Raw genomic sequence first — 19,925 nt, forward strand, 5'->3', positions numbered from 1 at the left:
CAGGCGTGGAAGGGAACTGGGCCGTGGGGTACAGGGAGGGGGGTGAATGGGGTGATGGTGGGAAGGGGGTTGTTTGCCCATCCCCAGCCCTGCCCATTCATTAGGCCCTGCGGGGCGTTGCTGTAGGACCCGGGGTTGGGCCAAAGCTCCGTTGTGCTGACCTGTCTCACCCACGCCCTCTGACAGGGCCCAATGCCCCCACCCGACCCCTCCCCCTGCTCTGTGTGCACCCGGGCTGCCCCCACCTGGTGTCACTGTGCAGCCTGGGGCAGAAGAGGGACAGCTGGGGGGCAAGGGGTTAGCCTGCTGGTGCAGATCTAACAAGGGCAGTAGAAGCGAGTGGAGAGCTCCGCCCGTCCTCTGGGCTGGGAGCCGGGGCCCCCGCCCACAGCCAATTCCATTAGGTCAGCGGGACTCTGGGAACAGAGCGAGGGCAGCTTGGATCCTGGCCTCTGACATCCCCCCGGGGGATCGCGAGTTGCAGGCTGGGCGCGGGCGGGACCCGTCCCAGGCCCTCCCACCTCTCCCAGGCCGTTCCCACCCTGCTGCCCGTCCCCACCCCCCAGCAGCCTGGACCCGGGGCTGTGGTTCGGTGCCAAGGAGTTGACGGGGGGCCACGTGGGCCCCAGATTTCCCCACACTGACCAGTATCCCCCCATCCCTCTCGTCCCCCAGGGCTCCACCAAATCCCTCCACACCTCGAAGCAACGGAGCACGCTGCCCAGGTGAGTGGGTGGGGCCGGCAGGGTGGGGGAGGGTACGGCTCGCAGCCTGCTCCTTGTCCGCTGCCCCCCCCCATGGAAAGGGGTGTTGGCTCAGACACCGAGTGGGGGGATCCACTGCTGGTCTGGGGGTCCATCAATGGGGTGCATGAGGTGGGGTAAAGCCAGGCACCCTGCTAGTTGGGGGCGATACCCCAGGGAGCTGCCTGCCCTGCAGGGGTGGGGTACCCCCAGGAGCTGGCACACCCCGACACTCAACCCCCTACCCCCCCCCAGGAGCTTCAGCCTGGACCACGTGATGGAGCGCAAGTACGACTTTGACCTGACCTACATCACCGAGCGCATCATCTCCGTCTTCTTCCCCTCCGCCCTGGAGGAGCAGCGTTACCGCGGCAACCTGCGGGAGGTGGCACAGATGCTGAAGTCCAAGCACGAGGATAAGTACACGGTAGGGGCCGGGGAAAGGCAGCTGGGGCTAGTGGTTAGAGCAAGGGGGCTGGGAGCCAGGACTCCTGGGTTCTTTCCCCATCTCTGGGGGGAGAGGAGTCTAGTGGTTAGCGCTTGGCGGACTGGGAGTCAGGTTTCTGCCACTGACTTGTCCTGTGACCTTGAGTGAGTCTCAAGCGTCTATCTGTGCCTCAGTTTCCCCCCCCCGTGTGGCTGCACAGGGGTAACAATGTCAGTCGCCCTGCCCCCGGCGAGGCTGTGAGGTTTCCTCAGTGTTCACGTGGGATTCGTGCTCCGGCCAGTCACCGGGGCCCTCCCAGCCGGGCAGCAGGGCGGGGGGTGCTGCAGCCAGGGCGGGGATTTGGGCATTTGTGTCTGAGGGGCTGTGGGTTGGAGGCTCAGCCCTGGGCGTGAGTCTCAGACCAAGGCCCGTCGGGGCTGGAGGGTTTGGGGGTCGCGGGATGGGGCAGGGCCCCTGAGCGACAGTCGCCGTCCCGCAGCCAACGAGCTCGCTCTCTGCCTTGCAGCTTTTCAACCTGTCCGAGAAGCGCCATGACATCAGCAGGCTGAACCCCAAGGTGAGAGGGGAGGGGCACCCCACGTCCTCTGGGGGATCCCTGGGTTCTCCCAGGGCGGGAGCAGCGGGACCCCACTCTCTAGCTCTGAGCTGGCCCTTCCCAGCTGGCTGTGTTGGGGGGGGCAGGAATCTAACCGCTTGCACCCCGGTGTGGCGCAGGTTCAGGATTTCGGGTGGCCGGACTTGCACGCGCCCCCCCTGGACAAGATCTGCTCCATCTGCAAAGCCATGGAGACCTGGCTGAACTCGGACCCCCAGCACGTCGTGGTGCTGCACTGCAAGGTGAGGGGGCAGGGCGGAGCTGGGGGGCTGGGGGTGGGCGAGGAATGGGGGGAGGTTGGGGGGGGCAGAGCCCCTGCCCCGCGGCGGGGTCATGCTGGGTCGGGGATTGGGCTGCAGCAGGCACTCCCCCCCCCACCCAAGGGGCCCTGACAGTGCTGGGGGGGGGCTAGGGGGGGCGCCGGCCCTGACACTCTCACTGCTCTGCAGGGCAACAAGGGCAAGACGGGCGTCATCGTGGCCTCCTATATGCACTACAGCAAGATCTCTGCCAGGTATGGGGTGGAGGGGGCGGGGAGCTCCCCTCTCCGCTGACCCCCCTCCCTCGGCGTGTGCTTGGCCCCTTCCCCTATTTCCACCCCACCCCCCCGGCTGCTTCCCTTCAGCCCAGCTCCACTGCCCCAGGACAGTTTCCTCCCTCCCCCGGCTGTTTCCACCCCCACTCCCGCTCACCCCAGCCTCTCCCCCCGCCCAGGCTGTTCCCCCCCACCTCCTCACTCCAGCCTCCCCCGCTGCCCAGGCTGTTCTCCCCCCCCACCTCCTCACTCCAGCCTCCCCCTCTGCCCAGGCTGTTCCCCCCCACCCCCTCACTCCAGCCTCCCCCTCTGCCCAGGCTGTTCCCCCCCCTCACTCCAGCCTCCCCCTCTGCCCAGGCTGTTCCCCCCCCTCACTCCAGCCTCCCCCTCTGCCCAGGCTGTTCCCCCCCACCTCCTCACTCCAGCCTCCCCCTCTGCCCAGGCTGTTCCCCCCCACCCCCTCACTCCAGCCTCCCCCTCTGCCCAGGCTGTTCCCCCACCCCCACCTCCTCACTCCAGCCTCCCCCTCTGCCCAGGCTGTTCCCCCCCCCCACCTCCTCACTCCAGCCTCCCCCTCTGCCCAGGCTGTTCCCCCCCCCCACCTCCTCACTCCAGCCTCCCCCTCTGCCCAGGCTGTTCCCCCCACCCCCTCACTCCAGCCTCTCCCCCCGCCCAGGCTGTTCCCCCCCACCCCCTCACTCCAGCCTCCCCCTCTGCCCAGGCTGTTCCCCCCCCACCCCCTCACTCCAGCCTCCCCCTCTGCCCAGGCTGTTCCCCCCCCCACCCCATCACTCCAGCCTCCCCCTCTGCCCAGGCTGTTTCCCCACCCCCCACCTCCTCACTCCAGCCTCCCCCTCTGCCCAGGCTGTTCCCCCACTCCCCACCCCCTCACTCCAGCCTCCCCCTCTGCCCAGGCTGTTCCCCCCCACCCCCTCACTCCAGCCTCCCCCTCTGCCCAGGCTGTTCCCCCCCCACCCCCTCACTCCAGCCTCCCCCTCTGCCCAGGCTGTTTCCCCACCCCCCACCTCCTCACTCCAGCCTCCCCCTCTGCCCAGGCTGTTCCCCCACTCCCCACCCCCTCACTCCAGCCTCCCCCTCTGCCCAGGCTGTTCCCCCCCACCCCCTCACTCCAGCCTCCCCCTCTGCCCAGGCTGTTCCCCCCCCACCCCCTCACTCCAGCCTCCCCCTCTGCCCAGGCTGTTCCCCCCCCACCCCCTCACTCCAGCCTCCCCCTCTGCCCAGGCTGTTCCCCCCCCCCACCCCCTCACTCCAGCCTCCCCCTCTGCCCAGGCTGTTCCCCCCCCACCCCCTCACTCCAGCCTCCCCCTCTGCCCAGGCTGTTCCCCCCCCCACCCCATCACTCCAGCCTCCCCCTCTGCCCAGGCTGTTTCCCCACCCCCCACCTCCTCACTCCAGCCTCCCCCTCTGCCCAGGCTGTTCCCCCACTCCCCACCCCCTCACTCCAGCCTCCCCCTCTGCCCAGGCTGTTCCCCCACTCCCCACCCCCTCACTCCAGCCTCCCCCTCTGCCCAGGCTGTTCCCCCCCACCCCCTCACTCCAGCCTCCCCCTCTGCCCAGGCTGTTCCCCCCCCACCCCCTCACTCCAGCCTCCCCCTCTGCCCAGGCTGTTCCCCCCCCACCCCCTCACTCCAGCCTCCCCCTCTGCCCAGGCTGTTCCCCCCCCCCACCTCCTCACTCCAGCCTCCCCCTCTGCCCAGGCTGTTCCCCCCCACCTCCTCACTCCAGCCTCCCCCTCTGCCCAGGCTGTTCCCTCCCACCCCCTCACTCCAGCCTCCCCCTCTGCCCAGGCTGTTCCCCCCCACCCCCTCACTCCAGCCTCCCCCTCTGCCCAGGCTGTTCCCCCCCCCCCATCCCCTCACTCCAGCCTCCCCCTCTGCCCTGGCTGTTCCTCCCACACCCCAGGGCTGTTCCCCCCACCTTTCTTCCGTCCCTCGCTCTCCTCTGCTCCCCGCTCCCCTGGAGCAGAGTCAGGCCCCAAGCCCAGGGGTTGCTCTGGCGGCTGGGGGCTCCCGCGCTGACCCCTGTCCTCTCCCCCCCAGCGCGGACCAGGCGCTCGGCACCCTAACCATGCGGAAGTTCTGCGAGGACAAAGTGGCCGCGTCCCTGCAGCCATCCCAGCAAAGGTGAGGGGGGGGGCAGAGGGGGATGTGATGACCCTTAAGGGACAGGGGAGGGGCCCCACTGGCTGGCCCCTCCCCCCAGCTCCACGGCGGGGGGCAGGACCCTGGGGCTGAGCTGTCCCCCCTGAACCCGCAGGTACATCAGTTACTTCAGCGGGCTGCTGTCGGGCACCATCAAGATGAACAGCAGCACCCTATTCCTGCACCACGTCCTCATTCCCGCCATCCCCAACTTCGAGACCAGCGGAGGTGAGTGCCACGATCACACGTGCAAAATGTGGGCACCCACGCACGCAGGTGAACCAGCCATTGTGCGCAAAACAAGCGCGCCCACATGGGTGAGCCTGCCATCGTGTGCAGAATGGGCACACTCACACTCACACACAAATGAGCACGCATGTGTGAACCGGCAGACCCGTGCAAAATGTGTATGTTTGCGTGCACATCAACCCAACAGTGCGGGCAAGCGAGCACTCGTGAACATGCTGATGTGTGCAAAATGGGCACACGTGCACACACACTAGCCCATCGGCATGTGCAAAATGGGCACGCTTACACATGCGAATTTGCTGGGGTGTGCAAACTGGGCGCGTTCCCAGGCACAAACCTGCAGGCGTGTGCGAAGTGGGCACGCGTCGCGCATCACCAGGAGTCCCAGGGCACACATACGTGTGAACCGGCAGTATTCTCCTGGGTGTGCAGGCACACACCCAAACGGGCCTGCACGCATGGGTGTGGCATTGCACCCTCGCCAGGGAGCTCACGCCCCTGTGTCCTGAGCCAATCACAAGGGCTCCCTGCCAGCCTGGCTCAGCCCTTGGCTGGAGAAGCCTGCCCCCTTACCCTCTGCCCCTCTCCCCCTCCCTTAACCCGTCCCTCCCGCTCTAGGCTACCAGCCCTTCCTGAAGATCTACCAGTCCATGCAGCTCGTCTACACCTCGGGGATCTAGTGAGTATGAGGCGCCTGCTGCATGGGAGCTGCTGGGCCCGTCCCCCAACGCTCTGACCCCAGCCCCGTGTTTCTCTGCCCTCCCTTACAGCAGTGTCCCGGGCCCCGGCCCCCAGAAGCTGTGTGTCACCCTGGAGCCAGCCCTGCTGCTGAAAGGGGACGTGATGGTGAGTACGGCCAGCTCCAGGAAGGGGCTTCCCGGGGGGGGCTCTGCCAGGTAAGGAGTGGGCACAAAGTCCAGAGCCCCCCCCCCCCCCCCCCCGGCTCTGAGCCCGGCAGGGAGGAACTGGAGAGCTGAGGCTCTGCGAGGCAGGCAGTGGGTATGAGCATGGGGTTGTGCACACCCAGGATGGGGGGGTGCAAATGGGTGTACACGTGGGGGGTGCCAGTGTGCACAAATGGCGGGTGAGTGTGCCCATGTGTGTGTGCATGGGGGTATCGGTGTGCACAATGGGTGTGTACGAGCGTGTGCGCATGGGGGTCTGAGGGGGTGTGCGCAAGAGGGGTGTCACAGTGCACAATGGGTGTGTATGAGCGTGTGCGCATGGGGGATCTGAGGGGGTGTGCGCAAGAGGGAGTGTCACGGTGCACAATGGGTGTGTACGAGCGTGTGCGCATGGGGGTCTGAGGGGGCGTGCACAAGAGGTGTCACTGGGCACAATGGGTGTGTACGAGCATGCCTCTGTGTGCACATGGGGTGATTCACGTGTGTGGATGTGCACAGATGTGGGCGTGCATGAGGGCCTGTGGACGTGTCCATGGGTTTGCATGTCCCTGGGGGGGACTGGGGGTCCCCGTGTCAGTGCTGACTCCACCTCCCCCCCCCCCAGGTGAAGTGCTACCACAAGCAGACCTGCAACTCTGACCGGGACGTGGTTTTCCGCGTCCAATTCCACACATGCACCATCCACGGTGCCCAGCTCTGGTTCGGGAAGGACGAGCTGGACGAGGCCTGGCAAGGTGAGCAGGGCAGGGGACGGTGCCACGGGCAGCCTCCAAACGGGGCAGCCACCTCCCCGGGGGGCCGACCACTCCCGGCCCTGGGCTGCTCCCGGTGCACCTGCATGCGGCTCAGCACCCCTGTATGCACCTCGTGGTAGTGACCGGTCCTGCCCCAGTGCCTGGGACCCTTCTGCTCCTCCTGTCCCCCAGTGCCTGGGACCCCTCTGCTTCCCCTGGCCCTCTCGTACCCAGGACTCCTCTGCTCCCCTGCCCCCTTATACCTGGGTCCCCTCTGCTTCCCCTGGCCCTCTCGTACCCAGGACCCCTCTGCTCCCCTGCCCCCTTATACCTGGGTCCCCTCTGCTCCCCTGCCCCCACTCGTACCTGGGACCCCCCTGCTCCCCCTGCTCCCCCTGCCCCCCAGTGCCTGGGACCCCTCTGCTCCCCCTGGTCCTCTAGTACCCAGGACCCCTATGCTCCCCCTGACCCCTCATACATGGGTCTCCCCTGCCCCCTCGTACCCAGGAACCCTGGGCTCCCCCCTGCCCCCTCGTACCTGGGACTCCTCTACTCCCCCTGCCCCCTCATACCTGGGACCCCTGTGCTCCCCCCTGCCCCCTTATGCCAGACCCGCCGCTCCCTCTTGCTGCACCCTCAGCCAGTAGCTCCTCTGTTCACAGCGCGGTACCCTCTCCTTTCCTCTCCCCAGACGAGCGCTTCCCCTTTGAAGCCAGCGTGGAGTTCGTCTTCTCTGCCGGCCCCGAGAAGATGAAAGGTGAGGGGCTGGCAGGCGGGGAGGAGGGAGAGTCCCCCCCACAGTGGTAGCACCCCCTAAGCCTCCCCCACCCCGCTGCGCTGAGCCAAGCTCGCCCAGGAATCCCCCACCCCCTGGGCCAAGGCGGTAGGACCACCCCACCGCACCGAGCCAGGATCGACATCTCCAAGCCAGAAGTCCCATTGCCCTGGGCCAGGCTGGGAGGACCCCCCCTGAGCCAGGAGACCTCCCCCAGCTGGTGGGAGCCCCCCCAATAGCCAGGTGTCTCCCTCCAGGCCAGGCTGGTCTCAGCCCAGTCCCTGGCTGAGGGAGCAGCCCACACAGGGGGGGCTGCCCCAGCCCGTGGCCCTCACCGGTTCTCTCCCCTCAGGCCTGGAGACCTTACGGAACAGCCCGTCCATCACCGTGGATTATAACATCTCCGATCCCATGGTGCGCTGGGACTCCTACGAGAACTTCAACCTGCATCACGAAGACAGCCTGGAAGGTACGGCCGGGCACTGGCAGGGCCTGGGCACAGCCACCCCCAGCCACCCGCTCCCTCATGCCACAGGAGCTACTGGCCAGGGCTGTAAGGCCGCTCAGACAAAACAATGTGACTACGGGGTTGGGTGGAAGTCAGGACACCTGGCTTCTCTTCTCAGCTCAGCCGCTGCCCCAGGGCCTTGGCCAAGCTGCTGCCCCTCAGTTTCCCCTCCCGCCCTTTGTCTGTTCAGACTGTGAGGCGGGAAATGGTTTTCCTGTCCCACGAATATTTTCCAGAGTTTCAAAAATGTTCCTCTCTCAAATCAGGATGAAAAGTCAAAACCTCGAAAAATTTTGTGAACCGAAAAAACGGGGAAAAAATGTCGGTTTGGGCCAATGGACCCAATGGGGCAATGTTTTGTTTTGATCACTCGGAACCATTTTGGTTCAATTTTGCCCTTTCTCCCCCCCACCCCATGTTTTTTTCACTCTAATGAGCCAAAATTCCAGCACAAAAAGTCATTTCAAACCGGAAAACTGGAACGTTTTCTTTCAAAATTGTCAAAACTTTTTTCCAGACACGGCTTGAGCCGGGAGATTAGCCGCCTTCACAAACCGTTTCCGCTAAATCAGCATTTGTCTACCGAATTCCCCCCACACGCCATTTTGTCAGTAAATCCCCGACTGGCTCTAACGGCGATCGCTTTGGGGCTAGCTGCTTGTGGCATATGTACAGCACCTAGCGCGGGGAGAGAAGGGGCGGCAGCAAAACCCACCCCTGAAGCAAGAGCCAGTGTTTGTGTAGGACCTACAGTTTTGTAGAGAGAGATTCCAAACGAAGGGGAGTGAATTGACAAAGGGATTGACGTGGGGGTCTGTGATGGCTCCTCTGATTGGGGGGAGGATTTAGGGGGCTGGGTTGGGGGGCGGGACATGAATGGTCTTAAGCCACCAGGAGATTTGTGGGAATGTAATCGTTCCGGGATACACCTCTACCCCGATATAATGCGACCCGATATAACACGAATTCGGATATAACGCGGTAAAGCAGTGCTCTGGGGGGGCGGGGCTGTGCACTCCAGCGGATCAAAGCAAGTTTGATATAACGCGGTTTTACCTATAACGAGGTAAGATTTTTTGGCTCCCGGGGACAGCGTTATATCGGGGTAGAGGTGTATTTGGTCTTTGGGAGGAAGGGTTTTTCCTGGGGTCTAGCACCCCCTGGTGGAACGAGTCTAAGTGAATTTCTGAAGTCATAGAATCATAGAATATTAATTAGGGTTGGAAGGGACCTCAGGAGGTCATCTAGTCCAACCCCCTGCTCAAAGCAGGACCAAACCCCAGACAGTCGTGCGTGTGTGTCTGTGAGTACACGTGTGTGTTCATGTCTGTATGTGCCTCTTTGGGTTGTGTCTCTATATGTGTGTGTTTGTGTGTGTGTGTGTGTGTAACTTTACGTGTGTGTAACTTTTTTTTGTGGGGGAGGGTCTCTGTATTCATGAGGTTGTGGGTTTCAGTTTGTGGCTGTCGGGGAGATTTTCAAAGGTATGAATGGGAGTTGGGTGTGTGTGTGTGTGTCCCTGCTGCCCCCTGCTGGAGGGGATGAGTCCTGCAGAGTGAGTGAGTAAGTGTGTATGTGTGTGTGTATCCTCGCTGCCCCCTGCTGGAGGGAATGAGACCTGCTCTCTGTGTGCATGTGTGAGTGTGTCTCTGCTGCCCCATGCTGGCGAGGATGAGCCCTCCTCTGTGTGTGTGTGTGTGTGTGTGTGTGTGTGTGTGTGTGTCTCTCTCTGCTGCCCCCTGCTGGCAGGGACGAACCCCACTCTGCGAGCATGTGCAGGTCCCTGTGGCTGATCACACGTGTTGGCATCCCTGTGCGGTCGGTGCCCAAGGAGAGCCCTGACTGGGCCCTGCTGTTTGCTCCCCCACAGACATGTCTCACACCCGCGGCCCCATCGATGGCAGCCTCTACGCCAAGATCAAGAAGAAGCGGAACCTGAGCGGCTTCTCCGGCGGCGGCGGGAGCCCGGCCAGCGCAGACTCCACCCAGCAGGGCAGCCGCTTCCTCTCCGTCAGCAGCGACTCGGGCCACTCCTCCATGCTGGCCGAACCCTCCCCTCCCGCCAAGCTGCTGCCCACGCCGGCCGAGAGGGAGGAGCTGGACAGGCTGCTCGGGGGCTTTGGGGTCAAGGCCAGGCCGGAGACCCCCAAGCAGCCAAGGGGGGCATCCCCGCACCAGGAGCTGGGGGGATGCCCGCACAGCAACGGGGCCAGGGATAGGGAGACGGCCATCTTGGAAGACGAGCTGGTGGAGATGAGCCCCTTCGGGCCCCTGGCGTACCCCAGCCGGCGCCCCGGCCTAACCCGCCACTGCTCCTGCCGCCTGGGCTACCGCTCGCAGAGCTGCCCGGGCGCCCACAGCCCCGAGAGGCTACCCAATGGCGCCTACTACAGGCCAGAGGGCACCTTGGAGCGCCGGCGGCTGGTCTACAGCACCAACGGGGTCCACTTGCACCCTGCCGAGGGCTACCCCTGCCTACCGCAGGAGGCCGGGCCAGGGGAGAAACGGCGGGTGTATCGCTCCCTCTCCGAGGGCCTGCAGCCCCTCGCCCACCCCTATGCCTACGAGCTGCCCCACAGCCCCAGTAAGTGGGAGGACCTGGCCTGCAAGCCACCCAGCTACCGGGAGGTGCTAATCCTGGAGGAGGAGCCCGTGTGCGGCTTGGAGCTGTGCCCATGCCAGGACTGCCAGGAGAAGGCTCACGAGGAAGCCGGCCTGCCCCCCACCGCCGCCTTCTGCGGCCTGCGCCTGAGCAGCCGCGAGCCCGAGGAGTGGGCCCACGAGAGTGCCAAGTCCCCCCTGTCCCGGGCAGGGCACCCCGGCCAGCCCGGGCCGTTGCTGATGCCGGCCGCCTACAGCCAGCGCCCCCGGGGGCATCACGAGGTGTTTGACTTCGAGCCCGCCCATGCCAAGATGCCGGCGCACTTCGCTCACGGCTACCCGGCACAGCCCATGCCCGGCGCCCATCAGAAGGGCCACAAGGGCATGGAGCAGAGCCTGGAGCCCTTCCACTATCGCTATGGCCCACCCTACCCCGCCCTGCTGCCCCATGGCGCCTACGCCTGCGGCCCCCCTGCCCAGTGCCCCCAGCCGCCCTTCTACGGCCGGTCCCCAGCCAGGCCCTGCGTCTCCCCGCCGGACATGCGGCCGTACGCGCCGGGCTACCACTCGCCCCCGTCCGGCTCGGTGTCCCCCGTCAGCTCGGCCTACCCAGCCTCCAGGAACCAAAGCTACGAGCCCCAGTCCCCGGAGACAGGCCAGGGCTACCCACACCCGGGGCACCAGGACCGGATGCCTGCTGGTGAGTGCCTAATATGGTATGGCACCGGCTACCAGGCCTGGGGGAGGGGGCTAATGCTGGGGACTGGCTAATGGCCCTGGTGGGGAAAGGGCTGGTGTGTTGCTAATGGGGGGAGGGGTAATCTCGCCAACAGCCAGGCAGGGGAGGGGGTTGGTGGTGGCTAAAAGGGGATGGTGGGTGGCTAATAGCTGTGGGGGGAGGGGCTGGTATGTGGCTGATGGGGAGGGGGGGAAAACTGGCTGGCAGCCAGGAGGGTGGGGGGCATGGCCTGCCTTTCAGTCCAGCTGCTCTCCCCCCCAGAGATGCAGAGCCCCGGGGAGGAGGCGCCCTGGCGAGATGTCCCTGGCTCCCTGCGCCAGCTCCACCGGGAGGCTCCCGCCGCCTGCCCCGCGCCCCCCGAGCTGTCGGGCCCGCCCACTCCTCTGCACACCAGCAGCCCGGTGCAGAGCAAAGACAGGTGCGTGCCGCCCCGTGCGCAGGGCGGGGGGTGGTTATGGAGTCACCCATGGGACAGAGCTGGCTCCGGCCTGCCCAGCCAGGACCCAGAGATCCCAGCGAGGCCCAGCGGCAGAGGGGTCCAAGGGCCAGAAGCAGTCTCCCCCCCAACACACACACACTCAAAGGAGACCAGCTCCCCCTGCCAGCCCCCGCCAGGGGTCCAGCTGCCCCCTTGATGATGCCCCCAGTGCCAGGGCACTGCTCCCCCTGCACCAGGTGTCCCAGGGTCGAAGCTCCCAGCCCTGGCCAGGGGACAGTCGTCCCCACTAGAAACAGCCTCCTAGGGGTCCCCTGGGGCTGCCCTGGCACAAGCTTCCATCTGCCCCCTGTGGGCTCTTGGCCCCAGTGCTGCGGGTTGTACTGTGCCCTGCCCCCCATGTGCTGGCTGGTGCCTAGGGTGATACTGAGTGTGCCCCCTCTGTGATTCCACAGCCCTGCGCTGCCCGAAGGCGGCACCCCGGCTGCCAGCCTGCAGGAGAGCTCGGCGTGCTCCAGCCCCGAGGACACGGCCCCACCCAGCGCCAAGAGGACCCCAGAGATGAGCTCAGCCCGGCCAGAGGCCGCACCCAGCCCCCCGCAACCCCCTTCTCCGACACAGGCCTGTGCCCATGGAGCCACCTTCAGGGCCCAAGCCAATGGGCCGGCCCCAAGGCAGCCCTGTCCCCGAGCCCACAGCCCCGCCAGCCCGCCCCAGGGCACCGGCCTATCCAGGGTGATCCCGGGAGACGCCGCAAGTCACCTGAATGGCCCCAGCTGTCCAGCTGTCTCCCCCGATTCACCCCCCAGCAATGGGACCCCAGCGCACCTGCTGCCCCCTGGCATGGACAGGCTGGCGCAGCGCAGCCCCCCGGGCGCGCCTGTCCACAGCCCGGTCTGCGCCAGCTGCAGAGCGCCAGCTACGCTCAGGAACCCAGCCCCCTACAACGGGCACCTGCCCAGTGACAGAGCCGAGCTGGTCCCAGGCCCCCTGGCCCGCTGCCCCAATGGCAGCCCCCTCCCAAGCCCCATCACCTCCTACTGCCCCTCCGACCTGCAGTGCTCCCCGACCCCTGCCTTCCCCATCGCTACAGCCTACTACCCGGGCGGGGAGAGGAGCCCGCCGCCCCCGGGCTCCCCCAGCCAGTGCCATGCCCGCGATTCGCCGCAGCAGCCGCCGTTGCCCGAGAAGCGCCACACGCCAGCGGCTGGCAACTGGGAGAGGAGCTCGCCCCCAGGACGGGGCACCGGGACGGGCCACCACGTCACCTTCGCGCCCGACACCGCCAGGCCAGACCCAGGTAGGAGATGGGCTCCGCTGTGGGGATGGGAGGACGGCGCCAGGGTCCTTTCATAATCTGCCAGCCCAGAGAGTGAGGGTCTGAGCTGCCCCATAGCCAGCACTTCTGCCCCGCTCCCTACAGCGCCACCTACTGGGAGAGTCCGGGCAGAATAGCTGGGAACTCCCGCTATGCCAGTGTTCCTGCCCCGATCCCTACAGACCCCCATTCTGAGAGGGACTGGGCTGTAAGTCAGGAGTTCCCCCTATGGCCAGCGCTCCTGCCCCACTCCCTACAGCGCCCCCTGCTGGAAGAGGTGGGCTGGAAGCCAGGAGCCATTGTGGCGAATGTCACGCCCCTCCCCGTAGCACATGAAGGAAATTAGCTAAGCCAGCAGCTAGGGACGGGGCATTTGCTTTTCATCCTGTTTTCCCCGGGTCGTATGCAAAGCAGCCAGGGAAGAAGATACAAAGCAATGCAGGAAGGCGAGAGACCCCCAGTTTAGTAGGTTCCCGCTTGAGACGTGAGCACGGTTTTCTTTCACCAGCGTCCCCGTCCGGCTCACCGGGGGCCCGCTGTTCCCTTTCAGACACGCAGCCGGAGAGCCACAGCAACGTCAAATTTGTCCAGGATACGTCCAAGTTTTGGTATAAACCCAACCTGTCCCGGGACCAAGGTACAGTGTGCTGGGGGCGGGGCTTACCTTGATTCAGTTCACACATGGGTTGGTTAGAATTTAGCAGCAGCTGTTTTATATATTTTTAAGTAGGAAAAATCTTTCCCTGGCCCTCCACTCCTGCTCCAGGCTGCACTCAGCTTCCAGAGGTGGGACTAGAACCTAGAGGGCCAAATCCCACCTGCTCTAACCAATAGACACGACTCCCATCAGAACCCAGGAGTCCTGACAGCTGCCACCCCTGCTCCAGCCGCTAGATCCCAGTACCTCCCAAAGCTGGGGATAGAACCCAGGAGTCCTAACACCTGTCACCCCCCCCTGCTCTAACCACTAGACCCCACTCCCATCCTACAGTTGGGGATAGAACCCAGGAGTCCTGGCTCTCAGCCCCTCCCCCACTTAACTAGTAGGCCACACACCCCTCCCATGGGGCTAGAGACCCCAACATACAGAACCATCCAGGCCACCAGGAGCATCCTCAGAGCTCGGCTGTCCGGTCACCCCAGTCAGTCTGTATGGAGGGGCAGGCTGGGACGTGGAGCCTGAATTCCATCCCGGCCAGGGCCAGGCAGCAGGCACTGTCTGGGCATGAGCTGAACCCCTGTGGGGCAGGAGGCAGCGTGCCCCCCAGAATGGCACCACACCTGCAACACTGGGCTTGGCTGCTAGGGGAGCCACGGGAGGGAGCCGTGGTTCTCTGCACAGATCCGCTGTCGTGGGGGGCATAGGCAGGGGGTGACGGCTGGCACAGGAGGCTCAAACAGGCTCTTCCCCTCCCTGCCGAGCAGCCATCGCCCTGCTGAAGGACAAGGAGCCCGGCTGCTTCCTCATCCGTGACAGCAATTCTTTCCAAGGCGCCTACGGGCTGGCTCTCAAAGTGGCGACGCCCCCGGCCAACTGCCTCACCCTCCCTTCAAAAGGTAAGAACATGCCCAGGCAGCCACCGTCCGGGGCACGCTGGGCACGCGGCACAGACACCCCCGGCTGAGCCCCGCAGCAGGAAGCGATCACCATTACCCCCAGGTTGTAGGTGGGGAAACTGAGGCACAGAGCTGGGCAGGAATCTGCCCAATGATCCTGTGCCAGAGCTGGGAAGAAAACCCAGGAGTCCTGGCTCCCAGTTCCCCCGCCCCAGCTCTAGCGACTAGACCCCGTTCCCATCCCAGAGCCAGGAACAGAACCTAGGAGTCCTGACTGCCAGCCCCCTCCCCTGCTCTACTAGCCCTTCCATTGCCCTTTGGGAGCTTGTGCCCACCCCATTGCCAGGGCACCAAGGAGGAGGCATGGGGCTCGGGGAGGGGCGGCGGGGCAGCAGCAACGGTCTCTCACCCGGCTGGGTCCCTGCCCCAGGTGACCCCATGGAGCAGCTGGTGCGTCACTTCCTGATCGAGACAGGCCCCAAGGGTGTGAAGATCAAGGGCTGCCAGAACGAACCCTATTTTGGTGAGTGATGGGGGCGGGGGGGGGACCCCCACTCCTGTCCATCAACTCCCCAGCCCTTGGCATGTCAACCACAGAGCGATCGGCACCTGCAGCAGGGGGCATCTCGCCACCCTAGCCTGTCCCAGGCATGGAGCTATGCCTTGGGACTTCTGCGAAGAGGCCAGCTCATCCCTTACCCCACCTCTTGGGGCTTCCGCCCCCCACCCCCTCGCTGCCAGCAGGGGGGAGCCTGGGGTGCATTGGCGGGGGGAGGGGCAGCAGGCTGGACCTGCTTCGGGGTCTTGGAGGGGGTGAAAGCAGAAGGATATCAGAGGGGGGGCATTGGGGAGCAAAGGGCATCGAGGAAGGGGGCCAGGGTGGGTGGCCGGGGAAGAGGGTTGTGTGGGGGCAGCTGATTGTGGGCATGGGGCAGGGGCTGATTGTGCGTGTGCCCTGCAGGAAGCCTGCCCGCCCTGGTCTCGCAGCACTCCATCACCCCCATCTCTCTGCCCTGCAAGCTCCGGATCCCCAGCAGAGGTACGTCCCCGGGGGAGGGGGCACCCCCAGCCCAGGCGCCGAGGACCTCTCAGCCCCAGGGGCCCGTGGCGATGGGCTCATCTGACACTGGTGCAGAACATGGGCTGCACACAGCCACTCTTGCCCCCCAGGGAGGGGGCAGCACCCTCCCCGCACACCCCTGCCAGAATAGAGGGAGGCCCTGCCCTAACTGCGCTTTCCCACAAGAGGGCGTTACCCGCAGGTTTGAATCCCGCCTCCATCCCTCAGCCCTGGCCCTGCTGGAGGGGTGCGGGGGATGCACTGGGGCCCACGGCGGTTCCCGGCTGCTTGGACTAGGCCAGAGTCCCAGGGCCCCTCTGCTCCGTGAGGGCGGCACACAGATCCCTTCCAAACAAGGGCTTGCTTTGCTGTTAGCAGGCCAGATCCCCCACCCCCACACTGACACGAACTCAGGCCGCACAGACATGTGAACCCAGGAGTCCTGGGCCCCAGGGTGTGCCCCTGGCAGAGCTGGGAATGGAACCCAGGAGTCCTGATTCCCAGCACTCGCCCCTCCCCTGCCCTAACCACTAGCCCCCCACGCCCCTCCCTGTCCTGGGAATGGAACCCAGGAGTCCTGGTTGCTTGCTGCAGCCACTAGCCACACGGCCTCAGCATCCCTCTCTCGCTCAGATCCCGTGGAGGAGACCCCGGACGTGGCCATCCCCACCAACGTGAGCACGGCGGCTGATTTGCTGAAGCAGGGAGCGGGTAGGTCGGGCGGGCCGAGCAGGGTGGGCTGTCCTAGCACCCCCTTGGGACTGGGAGCCGGCTGCGGGGGCGGTAGGGATCACATGGGTAGTTGTGGGGTCCTGGGAGACGCCCACCCACTGGCCACTCAGCACAGAGCCAGCCCAGGCGGGGATGGAGGCATGGTACAGCGGGCCAGGCCCAGCCTCGTGCCAACCCACCCTGGCAGCGCAGGGGGGGCCTGGCTGGGAGATCCAGACTGCGGTGGGAGAACCTCTCCCTTGGGGTCTGCAGAGGGGGACCTGGGGGGGGGTGACAGAGAGTTGGGGGTGGGGGTTGGGGCCAGCTGGCTCCCCAGTCAGACCTGCAGGGGGTGGAGGGGGCCGGGGATTGGGGGCGGGGGGAACGAGGCCCCCTGGGGCTGCCCCCGGCGCTGACGGCTCGTCCCTCGCCCAGCCTGCAGCGTGCTCTACCTCAGCTCGGTGGAGACGGAGTCGCTGACGGGCCCCCAGGCCGTGGCCAAGGCGGCCGCCAGCACCCTGAGCTGCAGCCCCCGCCCGCTCGCCTGCCTCGTGCACTTCAAGGTTTCGGCCCAGGGCATCACCCTGACGGACAATCAGAGGAAGTAAGTGACACCCGTGCCGCCTGGGCACATGCCGTGCCTCCCTCCTAGGGGGCAACCCCATTGGGCATGCACACGCTGCCCCCCTCCTGCCCTGATCTAAAAGGGGAGACCCCAGGCTCTGCCCGGGCCCCAACCCTGCCCTCTTTGGGGCATCCCTTCCACTCTCTGCCTACCACGGGCATCCCCTGGCTTGGCACCACCCCCTCCTGCAGCACAAATGCCCCTCCTCATCCCCTCGCTGCCCCTACTCCCGTCCTCGTGCTGGGGGGCTGGCCCTGCCCCGGGCGGCCTGCCCCAGCGCCCTGCACTGACCCCCAGCCATTGGCTTGATCCAACAGGCTGTTCTTCCGGCGCCATTACCCCGTGAACAGCATCACCTTCTGCAGCACGGACCCGCAGGACAGGAGGTAACGGACAGTTCCACACCCAAACAGTGGGGGCTGGGAGCGCCCCCATAGCCTGTGCTCCTGCCCTGCTGCCCACAGCGCCCCCTGCTGGGAGTCGCTGGGACTACAGTTGCCGGGAGCTCCCCGCACAGCCTGCGCTGCTGCCCCGCTCCCCACAACGCCCCCTGCTGGGAGAGGCTGGATCTGGCGTAGACAGGGGCTCCCCCCACAGCCAGTGCTCCTGCCCCGCTCCCCACAGCGCCCCCTGCTGGGAGAGGCTGGATCTGGCGTAGCCAGGGGCTCCCCCCACAACCAGTGCTCCTGCCCCGCTCCCCACAGCACCCCCTGCTGGGAGAGGCTGGATCTGGCGTAGACGGGAGCTCCCCCCAGTATCGCTGTCACTTAGAGCAAATATAATTTTACCTACTGAGAGACAAAGGCCATTTGTTTGTTTAACCGCAGATGGACGAATCCGGACGGCACCACCTCCAAGTGAGTGCGGGGAGGGGCCGGGCCAACACTCCAGCCACAGCCCACTGGGGGCCAGGGGCCAGCACCAGAGCGCTGCTCTCTCACCTGGCCCAGCCCCAGGGCTGCCCTGGTGTAGAGTCAGAAACCCTGTGACCTGCACAGCCCTTCCCCAGGGACCCCTGCACGGCCGGGACAGAGACCCTCCCCCAGGGACCCCTGCACGGCCGGGACAGACAGACCCACCCCCACAGACCCCTGCACGGCTGGGACAGTGACCCACCCCCAGGGACCCCTGCACGGCCGGGACGGACAGACCCACCCCCAGGGACCCCTGCACAGCCGGGACGGACAGACCCTCCCCCAGGGACCCCTGCACGGCCGGGACAGAGACCCTCCCCCAGGAACCCCTGCATGGCCGGGACAGTGACCCTCCCCCAGGGACCCCTGCACAGCTGAGATAAAAACCCTTCCCCAGGGAACTCCTCCAGCCTGCCCAGTAACCTGCATGGCTCTGCTCTGTTTGTCCCATGGATACGCTTGCTTGTAGCATCCTTATGATTTCACCCTGTTTCACACCCAGGTGGACTTGGCAGGCCTGGGGTGGGCACAGCAGGGCTGGGGTGGGTGCAGTGGGGCTGGAGTGGCACCATGTGGTCAAGTTTGACCCAGTGGGGCCAGGTCAGCGCCGGGGAGCCAGGTGAGCACCATGGGGCCAGGTCAGCGCCGGGGGGTGGTGGGTGGCGTCTCGCCGGCCGTCTCGCTCCAGTCTCATCTCCTCCCTCACAGGCTCTTCGGCTTTGTGGCTAAGAAGCAGGGCAGCCCCTGCGAGAACGTCTGCCACCTCTTCGCCGAGCTCGACCCCGAGCAACCGGCCTTGGCCATCGTCAACTTCATCACCAAGGTCATGCTGGGGACGCACAGGAAATGAGCGAGGCCGGGAGAGACGTGGGCGCTGGCCTTCGCCCACAGCCCACAGAGAGACGCCAGCCCTGCCCCTTTCCCCCGGCCAGCGCCCAGCCATGCAGGGGGCAGCGGCTCCCAGCGGGGGCAGGGGCTGGGCTGCGGGGGCAGCCCACCCATCTCGCTGACCCTCACACAGGCCTGATCCCGCTCGCCCTTCAGTCAGGACGGGGAGGGGGGTTTCTCATCTGGCCCGTCTCCTCCCCCCCCACCCCCCGCAGCTTGAAGCTTTAACCCTGTCAGAGACACCAAAAACCAAAGGCACCTTCCTAACGGGGGGCCCAGTTCGGTCACACACCCTGTGGTGGCACAGCAGGGGTTAATGCTCAGGGCTCTGGAAGGGGGCGGCCTTGGGGCTGGTGATTTCATGGGTGCGGGGTCACTGGAGACTGTGGGAGGCATGGAAGGGGGGGCAGCCAGGGGCTGGGCCGTTGCCGAGGGGATGAAAGCTCCTAGAGAGGGAAGCGTCAGAGAAGCTGTATGTGCCAAAGGAGCAGGGGGAAGGAGCGTGTGGCATTTAGCAAGGCCAGGGCCCACCCCAGGGTGCCCGGCCCTGCCTGGGGTTGCCAGGTGCCGAGGGAGCGGGAGGGACAAGTTCACACTCCCGGCATGATCAGCGCAGGCCCTTGGCTCTCAGCATGCCAAGGCCTGGTCACGGGATTCGAGAGCAGAGCCAGTGTGGTCTAGGGGGTTAAAGCAGGGGTGGGGCTGGTGATCAGGACTCCTGGGTTCTCGCCCCTGCTCATGGACAGGTGTGGGATCTAGCATGCTAGAGCAGGGGCGGGGCTGGGAGCTAGGACTCCTGGGTTCTACGCCCAGCTCTCCCCCTGCTGGGCTGTGTTTTAGCAAGTGCAATGTCAGTACTCATGCGAGGGGCCGGTTGTTTCGCGGACGGCGGGCTGCTCACACAGCCGAGATCCTGCCAGCGCAGGCAGAGGCCGACTCAGGCCCTGCTGCCCAAGAGCAACAGCGCCTTGTGGGGAGACGGAGCCGGGGTCCAGCCAACGCCCCACAGTAGCTTCTTCACCAGCCACCTCCAGTGCAGAGGAAGGCCGCGGGTGGGATTTAATAAAGAGAAGAGATCTATTTTTGTCTAATAAAGAATTTATATGAGCTCCAGGCAGAGGCGTCTCTCTAGCGTCTATTGGGGGAGTGGAGCATGGGGCTTTAGCCAGCCGGGTATTTTTTTTCTCCTCAGCAGAAGCTCTCGGATCCCACTTGTAACTGCCCTATAACAACCTGCAGGGAAAAATACCCTCCCCCTCCCCCCCCGCGCCCCAGTGCCTCCCAGCCGGCGCCAGGCATCTGCACCGCTGCGTAGCCCGGCTCACTGCTCTGGGCACGCTGCCTCCAGGCCCATCTTCACGCCTACTTGGCTGAGCCGGGGCCCGAGCCTGGGATTTGGGAAGGGGCCAAGGGGCCCAGCCC

General features: G+C 65.6%; 1 protein-coding gene across 10 annotated transcripts in view; it reads left to right on the forward strand.

Annotated features, from left to right (window-relative positions):
* TNS2 (tensin 2) overlaps nucleotides 1–19,620 on the forward strand; it is a 56,597-nt gene extending 36,977 nt beyond the window's left edge. For 6 of the 10 annotated variants that reach the window (XM_024106326.3, XM_024106328.3, XM_065575555.1 and 3 more), the window contains 24 exons: nucleotides 676–725; nucleotides 999–1,170; nucleotides 1,697–1,747; nucleotides 1,906–2,028; nucleotides 2,236–2,300; nucleotides 4,382–4,465; nucleotides 4,599–4,711; nucleotides 5,351–5,411; nucleotides 5,503–5,578; nucleotides 6,242–6,371; nucleotides 7,063–7,128; nucleotides 7,499–7,615; nucleotides 9,525–10,955; nucleotides 11,256–11,412; nucleotides 11,886–12,730; nucleotides 13,257–13,385; nucleotides 14,174–14,305; nucleotides 14,736–14,828; nucleotides 15,267–15,344; nucleotides 15,999–16,076; nucleotides 16,512–16,680; nucleotides 17,019–17,087; nucleotides 17,529–17,558; nucleotides 18,324–19,620. In XM_024106326.3, coding sequence (XP_023962094.2) covers nucleotides 676–725; nucleotides 999–1,170; nucleotides 1,697–1,747; nucleotides 1,906–2,028; nucleotides 2,236–2,300; nucleotides 4,382–4,465; nucleotides 4,599–4,711; nucleotides 5,351–5,411; nucleotides 5,503–5,578; nucleotides 6,242–6,371; nucleotides 7,063–7,128; nucleotides 7,499–7,615; nucleotides 9,525–10,955; nucleotides 11,256–11,412; nucleotides 11,886–12,730; nucleotides 13,257–13,385; nucleotides 14,174–14,305; nucleotides 14,736–14,828; nucleotides 15,267–15,344; nucleotides 15,999–16,076; nucleotides 16,512–16,680; nucleotides 17,019–17,087; nucleotides 17,529–17,558; nucleotides 18,324–18,465 — 4,461 coding nt within the window. In that variant the 3' untranslated portion in view covers nucleotides 18,466–19,620. Of the gene's footprint in view, nucleotides 1–675; nucleotides 726–998; nucleotides 1,171–1,696; nucleotides 1,748–1,905; nucleotides 2,029–2,235; nucleotides 2,301–4,381; nucleotides 4,466–4,598; nucleotides 4,712–5,350; nucleotides 5,412–5,502; nucleotides 5,579–6,241; nucleotides 6,372–7,062; nucleotides 7,129–7,498; nucleotides 7,616–9,524; nucleotides 10,956–11,255; nucleotides 11,413–11,885; nucleotides 12,731–13,256; nucleotides 13,386–14,173; nucleotides 14,306–14,735; nucleotides 14,829–15,266; nucleotides 15,345–15,998; nucleotides 16,077–16,511; nucleotides 16,681–17,018; nucleotides 17,088–17,528; nucleotides 17,559–18,323 lie in introns of those variants that run through there. The other 4 variants (XM_065575557.1, XM_024106327.3, XM_065575556.1 and 1 more) reach the window with 4 other exon arrangements.
* The last annotated feature ends 305 nt before the right edge of the window (nucleotides 19,621–19,925 follow it).

This window comes from Chrysemys picta, chromosome 22 (genome assembly GCF_011386835.1).
Source record: "Chrysemys picta bellii isolate R12L10 chromosome 22, ASM1138683v2, whole genome shotgun sequence".
Classification (NCBI taxonomy): domain Eukaryota; kingdom Metazoa; phylum Chordata; order Testudines; family Emydidae; genus Chrysemys; species Chrysemys picta.